General features: G+C 35.3%; 1 protein-coding gene across 2 annotated transcripts in view; it reads left to right on the top strand.

Annotated features, from left to right (window-relative positions):
- Positions 1-12,207, top strand: part of EXOC6B (exocyst complex component 6B) — a 629,444-nt gene that overhangs the window by 365,575 nt on the left and 251,662 nt on the right. For both annotated transcript variants that reach the window (XM_019647639.1, XM_019647640.1), the window contains exon 17: positions 5,975-6,109. In XM_019647639.1, the coding sequence (XP_019503184.1) occupies positions 5,975-6,109 (135 nt within the window). The remainder of the gene's footprint in view (positions 1-5,974; positions 6,110-12,207) is intronic.

A 12,207-nucleotide genomic window follows, 5' to 3' on the forward strand; every position in this document is an offset into this window, starting at 1 on the left:
ATCCTGCTACCTGTTGGCAGCTCAGCGGCTGCTCAGCTCGGGCTGGACTCGAACCGCTGTTGCTCAGAGCTCAAATTCTTGAGCGAGCTCTTAACCAACTGAGCCACTCGGCTGGCCCTGATAGTGTGTACCTTTGATATGATGTGATAAGAAGGTACTTCACCTCTGTGGTCTTCCTTCCAAAGCCCACCATCTCATCCTAACCATGAGAAAAACATTAAACAAACCCAGACTGAAGGACATTCTACAAAACACCTGACCAGTACTGTCAGGGTCATCAAAAACAAGGGAAGTCTGAGAAGCTGTCACAGACCAAAGGAGCTAAGGAGACATAACAACTACTTGTAATGGGGGATCTCAGATGGGATCCTGAAAAAGGTCAAGGGCATTAGGGAAAAACGAGTGAAATCTAAATCAGATGTGTTGTTCAGTGAATAATAATGTACCAATGTTGATGCCTTAGTTGTGGCAAATGTACCATAGTAACGTAAGATGTAACAGTAGGGGAACTGGGTGTGGAGTATTTGGGAACACTTTGCAACTATTTTGTAAATATAAAACTATCCTAAAATGAAATATTTATTTAAATTAAAAAATTTAAAGTATGGAAGAGAGGAATTGGAGACAACAAGTATAAGACAACGCTTTCAGAAAATTTTGTGACAGAGGTAAGCAACGAAATAAGGGGGTAGCCAGTAGGGGAAGTGGGTTAAACAAATGTTTTATTTTGGTTTTTTTTTTAATAGGAGCAGCAACAGCATGTTATTTCTGATGAGAATGAGGCAGTAGAAAGCAAAAAATTGATAAATGAGAAATGGGGAAGCCTCTAGAGTTATGTGCCTAAGTAGAATCTAATGTACAATTAAAGGGATTGGCTTTAGGCAGAGTGAAGGTCACCTCTGGTAACAGATGAAAATCAGAGTCTATGGATGCAGATGGTGGTGATTGGGTAAATATGTTGGTGGTGGGCTCCAAATGCTCAGTTTTCCCAGTGAAAGAAAAGTCTTCAGCTGAAAGTAGAGATCAAGAGCAAATGTTGGGGTTGAAGGAGAGAGAAGGGACCTCTGGGTATGTGGAAAAGAGAAATGGTTTTTGCTTGATTATGTGATGATTTTGCAGCATTAAATGCCCATTTTGGCTAGTGGATATGAATGAAAGTGAGACTAGCAAGCACAGTTGTATATTTTCTTAAGCCATATTTAGCTGGAGCTATAATGACTAAGTCCATATCAATAATAGCTCTCAAGAATTTGGTATATATCATTCCTGATACTTTATTATTTATATTTAATTATAACATATTTATTATTTCTTTGGTATGACATTGATGTTATTACCTCAATTTTAAGATGATGAAAGATAATAACTTTGCCACAGGCCACACAACCAGTAAGTAGTTTGGAAATAAGATTTGAGACTAGTTTTGAAATGCATTTTCTTTTAAAAATAAGATTTGAAATCAGTTTTAAAATATTATTTCTTTTGTTCTGAATCTCTGCTCTTTCACTACACTAATTTTAAAAACATCAGTATCGTGGAGAGAAAGGAAATAAACCATTAGTTTATTTTTTTATTTTTATTTTTTTAAATTAAAGTTTATTGTGGCGACAATGGTTAGTAAAGTTACATAGGTTTCAGGTGTACAATTCTGTAATGCATCATCTATACATCACATTGTGTGTTCACCACCCAGAGTCAGTTCTCTTTCCATCACCGTATATTTGAACCACTAGTTTATTAATTTCAGAGAATTAGTTAAGTTTGAAAGAAAGTTTTAAGATGAATCAAAGAACACCCTACTTATTTGTGAAGAATGTATTGATAGAAAGGTTTAAGATATAAATTGGATTAAAAGAACTTATTTATTGCAGATGATAGACATAGTAAACCTTCACTTTATTTAAGTCACTATTCAAATGTCATTTCCTTAAGGAGGCCTTCCTTGACCATCTTAAAACAGCTCATTACCACGTAACTCCGTATTCTCACTTCTATTCCCAGTGCTTATTACCATGTGACATTACATTGTGTGTTTATATGTGTGCGTGTTTACTATAATGTCCATGAGGTTAGGGACTTTGTTTTATGTATAATTTTGTACAGCTGTATCTCAATTCCTTGGCATGTAGTTCTTAATTGATGAAAGAGAGAAGAAAGGAAAAAAAAAAGTAGGTAAGTAGGTTCTTTAGGGTCAAGTTAGAGAAATTCTGACTTCCTATTAGTGATACCATATTGAATATTTGTATTTTTATGGTTATAATAGTGTCCCAGAGAACCTGAATAAATGGCCAATGCTTTGCATTTACCCTTGTTTTTAACATAATTTAAATTGATAACCATATGGCTATATTCTATGTTATTTGTCTCCCGCATACCATTTGTCTCCATCTGCTGTTGTTGACAGCAATGATGTTGCTAATACTGTGTTAAAATATTTCATACGTAAGTTTTGTCAAATATAAGCTCTGTACTAGATCTTTGCATTTGGAACTAGTTGTTCCAAGTATTTTAGATATTGGTCTTGGAGATGGTATAAAATCAATAGTTGACAACCTTTTTGTACCCTTGCAGGGGCAAAATGCAGATGAAAATTCCTCGAAGTTCTAGGGATACCTTATTTTTGTGTATGAGAACCACTGCTGCTATTTAGTTCCTTATCTCTTGCCAGTCTAACAGTTGAGAAGCATTGGTGGTGTGGGGAGGAGTGTGACTTGTCATTTACTGACTTTGGGTTAGTTCTTTGGAGATTCAGTGTACTGAACTCTGCTTTGGGAAGCAAGATAATATCAATTCTAATATATAAGTAAATGTGTATACCCCAGAAGTAGTTTATAGTTGGGAATGGAAACTTCTCGGAGTTTAGGGCTTAATTTTGAACTATTAAAGATGATGAAGACATTTTTCTTTCCTGGAGTTTGTCAAGAATACCAACATTTGTCTGTCGTCATGGTTCAGGCTCCGCTGGGTGTTTCAGCAGGTGAGAGGAGCGACTTGCGCAGCCTACTGTGACTCACTCATTAGATTCTCTGTGATACTAGGAGGGAGAGACGGAAAAATGTTTTGCTGCTTAATGGTTTTTAACCCAAGTGACCTCTGTCATTGAATTGTGAGAGTTGATTGTTTGCTTTCTAGTGGCTTCTTTTTTTGGCCAGTTCTCCAAGAACTTTATCTAAGACATAACCAATATCTAATCTGTTCTTAGTTCCATGTCCTTGAAACAATGTTAAGGACAGTTTCGATTGCTGCAGTGATATATTTTTGTAAGAGAGTGGGAAGTAGGGGTTAAAAATATCAAAAGACCTCAAACTCTGATGGAAGTTGATATCCGAAATTGCTTCATTTCATCCTTACTTCAAAATTACCCCCAAAGCAACTGGCTTCACATTTGTAAATGCCCTTGTAGGGATGTTGGTTAGCTGTCATTCAGAAGTAGAGATCACTTAGACCTCATTAACAGACAATATTCCCTTTGAAAATGACATGGTATCTACTGTAATCCTGGAGTGTTTTAATAGTCTATTCTATGCTCAGCAATGAAACATTTCAAAAGTGACTGACAGCCAATTGATGTAATTCATGGTGATCTTTTGTGTTGACAGATCTTTAAAAAGTCATGGGAAATTACTACTGTACCCATTGAAGCCGCCTCCTTTTTTTTTTTGTTTTAACTGCCAATATCCTGCAAAACAGGACAATTTTCTCTTTGACTGCCACAGTTTTTTATTTCGATAACATGACACGATTCCTCCTTATTATTAGGATTTCTTTTGATAGATAGAATGTGTTCCCTATAGGTAATGCTGGTTTTAAAATAGAAATTCTTCAGTTCTTCAAATTAACTCTCTTACTTTTCTGACTTCCACATCAAGACAGCCATGCCAATAGTCACCATCCCACTCAGGAAAAAGTGATTTAATTTAGACAATTAAAAATTATTTTAATGATTTTATTCCTCCTCTGAGGGAGAAACATGTTGAAAAGAAGAGCATGATGAATTGCTTGTTTTTGGTGGGTGTTTTTTCCTCGAGCACTCTAAAGCTAAAAGGCTCATGTTTGGGGTAATTTTATAGGAGATAATATCAGTGTCCAAACTCAAAGCCTCCAAATTCAAACTGGAGATGGAAAGGGCCTAGTGATGAATATGAACTTGTCTGATGAGTTGTGGGGAATAATACGGAGATCTAGTCCCAATGTTGCCTTGACTTTTCATCTTTGTTGAAACTGCAACTCTGGCTGGGTCTTTGCTCTTTGTCATCATGTTTCAAAGCAGCTGTTTTCCTCAGATCTCCTGGCTGATCCTTAGGGGAGTAGAAGGTACCATTTCCTTTAATCCTCTTTATGACTAAAGCATTGTCATTATGAGTTTACATGTATACTCGTATTTTAAGAAGGAATTGTACGCTTTAGCCCTGTGCTGGGTGCTGTTGAGGAAGTAAGAATGTACTTTCTGATTTTAGTCCTATTAATATTTTCATGTAATATTCCACAGTATAATACTTGACTTCTATTGACGTATAATTCCAACTTTTAAGCATTGTTTTGAAATATTAGTAGACTGTAAAAATGTATAAAACCTCCCTTCGCCTTTAGTTCTAATTTCCCCTTTGTGTCATCTGTCCGCTCTCCCCCAACACTATCTCCCTAGACTAAAAGAAGACCCTACATTCATCCATAGCCTCATACACCAGTACTCCCCCACCTGCCACAACCCTACCACCTGAACTTATTCTCATGAAAATGAAAAGTTAGAGATGTAGAGAAGAGAGACAAAAACAGTTTCCATTCCATGTTTTCTTTGTATTTTTCTTTTAGACTCTGGGGAATGGGAGCAGTTTTCATAGTTGAAATAAATAGTAGATACCACTTTTTAAAAATTTTGTTTTTCACATCGAGTAGAATCAAAGCCTGGAGGGCTCTAGTTGATGGCAGACCCAGAATCTGTTTCAGCCTGCTGTGCTTAAACATGTAGCACTCCAGGGCTGCCATCTTTTGCTATGATAAAAGGCACTAACAGAAGTCATTTAGATGAGTTCATAATTGAAGGTAGATACCTGGATTTGAGTCCTAGTTCCATTTAGGTTATGTGATCTAGAGAAAATCATTTTATGTTTGTTTCTGTTACAGTAAAATGGAAGTAATAATTATTCCCACTTAATTTACTTCTCCAGATTGCTGGGCAGACATTGTAAGAAAAACAATTGTGAAATGCTTTACAAACTTTAATTTTATACAGATAAGAATGGTTATTATTCCTCTTTCTCCCTTCAAAGTAATTTATAGATGTCTTTTATCTTACCAGCACTGTCTTCTTTAAGGGTCTTTTCTGTAAGAAAAGAGAAATAGTATTAACAAAAGAATATTTAATCCTCACAATAACTCTGTGAGTCAGATATTACTAGCATTTTACAGATAAAGAAATAGGCTTAGAGAAATTAAGAAATGTTCTCAAGATCAATAATTTGTAAATAGTTAATCCCCTGGTTTCTCTGACTTCAGTGCCCAAGTTTTTTATTTCATAGACTAATAGAACTTGTTAGTATACTGCAGTCTATTCCAACACCTCTCCGTTCATTGTGCCTAATTTTAAACTTCTTGCCATTTCAATTATTCTTATTCTTTTAGCGTGAGTTTATTTATCTAATTTACTTGGCAATTATTTAATGCCAGGCACTATGCTAAACACTAGCAGTTTTTGTTCTTAGTCTAGTCTTTTTTAAACAGAAGAAAGCATGTTGAAAATAGAATGATAAAAGCTCCGAAAGTAGGGAGAATTATAAGATATTTTGGAAAGTCAGGGAAAACTTCTTAGATGAAACAATACCTCAGCCCATGCTTTCAAAAATACCCTTTGTAGAATATAGATGGCCTCTGCCATCATGAGTTTGTTTTTTTTTATACCAGCAGATTCATATTGGGCCATTTGTCCTGCAGTGAATTAGTCAACTGACTCTTACATGTGCTTGCCATTTTCTAGCTTGTCCAGATAATTATCAACACAACACACCTGGAGAAATCCTGTAAGTACTTGGAAGAATTCATCACCAATATCACTAATGTGCTTCCAGAGACCGTCCATACCACCAAGCTCTATGGCACCACAACCTTTAAGGTGAGAAGGCCCTACAGTATTGTAAAACTGCTTCTGTATGCATCGTCTGGGCGTTCTACCTAACATGGCTTTGTGTCTTCCAGGTTGCATCGTAGTATGATTCAGAAATGCTCTTGAGAATAGGTGCTTGTGAATTCCTTAGAAACACAAATACTAGTGCTAATTTTGGGGTGTTTAAGCTTAAAAAAGTCTACAACTGTGTTCACTAAATCTTCCTTATATTTTGTACATGAAAATGGCTATTTCCTCACGTTGGTCCCCATCACAGTTAGGAGTTCTTAAGTGTGGTCTAGATAATGGTGGTTATAGCTGAAATGAACATCAGTTAAACATTTTAAATTATTAATAACTGTTCTCTCTTTTCTGTGTCCTGTGTCTAATTTTTTTTAACGTTACTTTTAAGTGAGGAATTTCTGTCCCTAGCTATTGTAGTTAGCAATTTTATAATTATTTCACAAGGCCACAGCACTAGTTTTGACCCAGGGCTAAATCAAATGGGGAAAATGACACCCTTGTGGATCAAAAGAAGAACTGATGGTAGATGAGTTTCTGGAGAGTAAATGCCTTAGTTTCAAGGAGCCTTAAGAAACTCCTTTATGTTGCCATATGAGCCTTCAATAAGTATTGAGCTGAAAAAGTAACGGGACAACATCTTAAACACTAAAATGGTCGATTCTGACACAAAAGCCAACATGTATGCTTTGGGTTTTTGTTACTGTTGTTATTACTTGATTATTTTAGTTTTGAAACAAATCTATGTTGCCTTTTTGAAATTTATTTGTTTATGTTAATTAGGTGTAAAGTTATAGAGTCGATGTCATGATTTATATCCACTGGTGTCTACTTTTTCCTATACTTTTATCCTGTTTCTCTATTATTGGTACCTTCTCTTGAGAGTAGATTTAAGAGAAGAAATCAAATTTGAGTCATACTGCTTATTACATTTTATGAGAGAGAAAAATTGTTCGAATGACCTGTTATAAGAAAAAGAATTAGAAAGACCCTGAATAACCAAAGCAATTTTGAGAAAGAACAAAGCTGGAGGCATCCTGCTTCCTGATTTCAAATATATTACAAAGCTATAGTAATCTAAACATTATGGTTCCGCCATAAAAACAGATACATAGATGATTGGAACAAAATAGAGAGCCCAGAAATAAATCCATGCATATGTGATCAGTTAATTTACAAAAGGAACCAAGAATATAAAATGGGGAAGGGATAGCCTCTTTAATAAAAAGTGTTGGGAAAACAAAACAGCTACATGCAAAACAATGAAACTGGACCACTGTCTTGTAACATACATGAAAATCAACTCAAAATGGATTAGAGACTTGAATGTAAGACTGAAACATTAAACTCCTAGAAGAACACATAGTGGGTAAACTCCTTTACATTGGCCTTGACAGTGATATTTTGGATTTGACACCAAAAGCAAAACAACAAAAGGAAAAATAAGCAAGCGGGATTTCATCATGCTAAAAAGCTTCTGCACAACAAAGGAAACTGTTAACAAAATGAAAAAGCAACTGATGGAATGGGATAAAATATTTACAAATCATATATCTGATAAATGGTTAATATCCAAAATAAAGAGCTCCTAAAACTCAATAGCACAAAACCAAGTAATCTGATTAAAAAATGGGCCGAGGAACCGAATATGCATTTTCCCAAAGAAGTCATAGAAATTGCCAACAGGCAAATGAAAAAGCTGTTCAACATCATTAATCATCAAGAAAATGCAAATGAAAGCCACAAGGAGGTATCACCTCACACCCGTTAGAATGGTCATCATCAAAACGACAAGAGATAACAAATGCTGGCAAGGATGTGGAGAAAACCCTTATACACTGTTGGTCAGAGTGTAAACTGGTACAGCCACTGTGGAAAACAGTATGGAAATTCCTCAAGAAATGAAAAATAGAACTATCATATGATCCTACAATCTCACATGTGGATGTATATCCAAAGGAATCAAAATCGTTATCCTGGAGAGATATCCATATACTAACACGTTCACTGCAGCATTATTTACGGTAGTCAAGATATGGAAATAACCTGTCCGTCAACAGATGACTAGATAAAGAAGATGTAGTATGTGTATACAATGGAATATTATTTAGCCATAAAAAATAAGGAAATCCTGCCATTTGTGACAACACAGATGAACCCTGAGGACATTATGCCAAGTAAAATGAGCCAGTCAGAGAATGACAAACACTGCATAGTAGCACTTATATGTGGAACCTTTAATAAAAGTCAAACTCAAAGAAACAGAGAGTAGAAAAGTTGTTGCCAGGAAGTAGGGCATGAGAGAAATAGAAGCTGGTAAAAAGGTACAAACTTTCAGTTATAAGATGAGTAAAGTCTGAGTATCTAATGTAAAACATGGTGACTGTAGTTAATAATACTGTATTGTATAATTGAAATTTGCTAAGAGAATAGAATGTAAATGTTCCACTTAAAAAAACAGGACAAATATGTGAGGTGATAAATGTGTTTAATAACTAGATGGTGGGAATTCTTTCACAATATATACATATATCAAATTACCACAATGCACATTTTAAAAAACTTATAATTTTATTTTCAATAGTAGCTCAATAAAGCTGAAAAAAACTAAATGATCAGCCACAAAATATTCTTTATGTATTTATATGATTAGGTCAGCTGCTCGATGAGTTACACATTCAAGGTGTGACCATGGATTATTTGTTTCAAATTCCCTATACAATTACTTAAAACAAAATGTATTATACATCATATTATATGTGTATCATCACTTATAAACTTTTGAATAATGTCTTACTATATTAATATTGTTACTGTTTTAGTGAGAAGACTTATTAATAAAGCAGCCCCAAGAATGAGTATGTAAATATTAACAAGAGCTTTAAGAACTTCAGGATGACCTGAGGCAGTTTTACAAAAATTATAATTACTCTTAAATATTAGCATTATTGTGAAGCCTGGGTAAAGCTTTTGTCAAAAAAATATTTCCACTTGACTTACTGTGGAAGCCAAAATTCTTCCAGGAAAGAAAATGTGGGTGGGACTAGAGTTGAGTGTTCAGCCGAGAATGAGGAGGTAGGAAGTTAGAACCTGAAGTTCATTTATAGTTGCGTATCATAAAAGGGGAATATGTAATATGTTCTGCTACTCTTCCCCTAACCCATCTCAATTTTCTTATTTCAAGGACTTTTCAAATTATGGTCAGATACCCTCCCAGAGGATGGCTTGTATGTTTTGTTGTTGCTTTAGCTTTAAAATTGCTGAGGGAAAATTAAAGGCAGACAGGAAGCCATAGGGGTTGAGCAGCCAGTTAAATACTTAGTGGAGGAGAGGTTCTGGAGACCACTAAAGGTCATGTCCACAGTGCTTATTGGAAACACTGATTACTTAAAACACATTGGAAGTTTATTTTTACCGGGACTGTTTCAGACCAGCTAACCCAGAACTCAGTATAAACATGGCAATTATAATAGCTACATGTTGTGTATTTTCCTAAGCTACTGTTTCCAGAAAACTTTCCCTCACAGATGGAAACCTTTATGCTGAAAAGGGGCAAAAAGAATCAGAAGGTCTGCAAGGTATTTTTCTTGCAGAGTTCCTTTTTGTTGCCATATGTGTCATAATCAAGCAGGCATTCCTCCCTTTCCCTGTTCATAGGAATTTCCTCACTCCCCTACAAAATAGCATGAAGGTATTTGTTAATTTCTCCATCACAAATATTTGTGTACCAACTATGCAACAATATGGGATTCCTGGCTAGAAAGCGAAAAAATACTTGGTCCTTGGACTTACAGTTTATAATCTACAGGAATGACAGGTACTGTAAGTTCTATAAAGCACTATGTGAAAAGAACTAGAATAATACAATATATACATTACATCCCTCATCGATTCTACAAGTTTTTGTTTGTTTGTTTGTTTTTTTAGCTGAGCCATCCTGCTACTTGTTGGCAGCTCAGCAGCTGCTCAGCTCGGGCTGGACTCGAACTGCTGTTGCTCAGAGCTCAAACTCTTGAGTGAGCTCTTAACCAACTGAGCCACTCGGCCGGCCCTGATTCTACAAGTTTTTATAAAGCATCTGCTACATACCAGGCAATTTATAGATATGAACTAAAAACACAAGTCTCCTGACCTTACGGAGCTTATTATAGTCTAGTGTGACTGATAGATGATACACAAACAAAAATGTAATTTAATGTCAAGTAGTGCTAAGAACTAGGAAGGAAAAGAAATGACCTGGATGAAATGACAAATGGAATCATTTGCATTTCTGATAGATAAGCATTTTGGTCACAGGGAACATTATAATAGTAAGTATTGGTGTGTTCAAGGAATAGCGAAGGGTCAGTCTGGCAGTGATGTATCTGTCAGTGGTAGTAGGAGTGGTAAGAGATAAGATAGGAGTCAGATCATTTCTGACCTTGTAGGTCACAGTAAATACTCTGGATTTTATTCTGAAATGAAATGTGAGGCCATTAGGATTGGGAGTGATGGTGATAAACAATTTATATATTATTGGGTAGCACTGGTTGCCGTGTGGAAAATAAATGTATTATAGGTTAGTAAGAGTGAAAAAAGAGAGTCCAATTTGGAGGTTATTACAGTAGTGTAGGTAAGAGATAATGGTTGCTTGGACTACAGTGGTAGGGGTGGCAGTGGTAAGAAATATTTTTGGAGGAAGAACTGGCAAGTTTTACTGCTCGATTGGGTATGGGGTTGTAAGAGAAAGAGGAGAGTCCAGGATAATTCCAATATTTTTGAACTAAGCAAACTGGGTGAATAGTGGTGCTATTAACTGAGGTGAGGCACCGAAAATAATGGATTTGGGGAGTAGCAGGAGAATCAAGAGCTCCATTTCTGGCATATTAAGCTTGAGATATTTAGTAGTCATCTGCATTGTGATATTAAATAGGGCAAAGTTCTAGCTGGAGATACAAATTTAGAATTCATCAGTATCAAGATTGTATTTAATGCCATGGGCTGGATATTTTGGGGGAATTGAATATAGATAGACAAAAGGTGTGAGGATTGAGCTTCAAGGGCAATCAACATTGACAGAAGAGGGGAATTCCACAGAGGATAAGTAGTACTTAGCTTGGAGACCTTCAAGGAGGACTTCCCAGAAAAGACAGAAGTTGAAATGGGTCTTGGGACCAGCAGGAGGCGTTCAAATGGAGAAAGGATGAGGAGAGAGTAAGAGATATTTTTAGGAGGGGCAACTACATGCGCAAGATGAAAGAATAAGCTATAACTAGGCATAGTCAGTATGAGAGACTTTGAGCAAGGGTGTGTTGCATTTTTAAAAAGAATCATTTTACCTTGCCTAATAAAAAGGAAGGAAGGGAAAAAAGATGGGAAAAAGAAAAGAAAGAAGAAAGGAAAGAATACATAAATCACAATTACTTGAACTTTATAATCAGAGGAAATAAAATACCTAGAATACTTTGTTTAACTCTGTGCTAATAAATTTCAGGGTCCATAGGAAGATTTGTGATTAAAATTGATTTAAGAAGATAAAGAAAACTGACTTATAACTATGAAAGAAGTAAAAAGTTATTAAAAACTTCTTAAAATTGGGCAAATCCACATGAGTTCACCAGTGAATTCAGTTAGACCTTTATGAAACAAAAATTGTTGTAGAATTTAAACTATTCCAGACACAGAGAAAAAAAGGAAAGTATCTCAGTTTACTTTTGCTAAGTCAACATAACAATGATTTAGAAAACAGAAACCGCAAAAAAGTAACCTGAATAGTTAAAGGTAAATATTGGTGTAAAAATAATAAATAATAAAATATCAAACAAAATCCATATATATAGAAAGTAGGGATAAAAGTAAAGGTAAGAAAGCAAGGATGATTAATGTTTGAAAATTGTTTAAAATTCACTAATAGATCAAGTGAGAAAATAATATATGAGTATTTAGAAAGATACTAAAAAGGAAGTTATGTCAACATCTCTTCCTGCTAAAATCTCTTGGTAAGCCCTTCTAACAAATCCAGGAGGCAGAAAATCCCTAAGGATGTAGTTGAACTAAATGGTACCATCAATCAACTGGATCAAATTGACGTTTATAGAATACTTCAT

This window comes from Hipposideros armiger, unplaced genomic scaffold (assembly GCF_001890085.2).
Source record: "Hipposideros armiger isolate ML-2016 unplaced genomic scaffold, ASM189008v1 scaffold_114, whole genome shotgun sequence".
Taxonomy (NCBI): domain Eukaryota; kingdom Metazoa; phylum Chordata; class Mammalia; order Chiroptera; family Hipposideridae; genus Hipposideros; species Hipposideros armiger.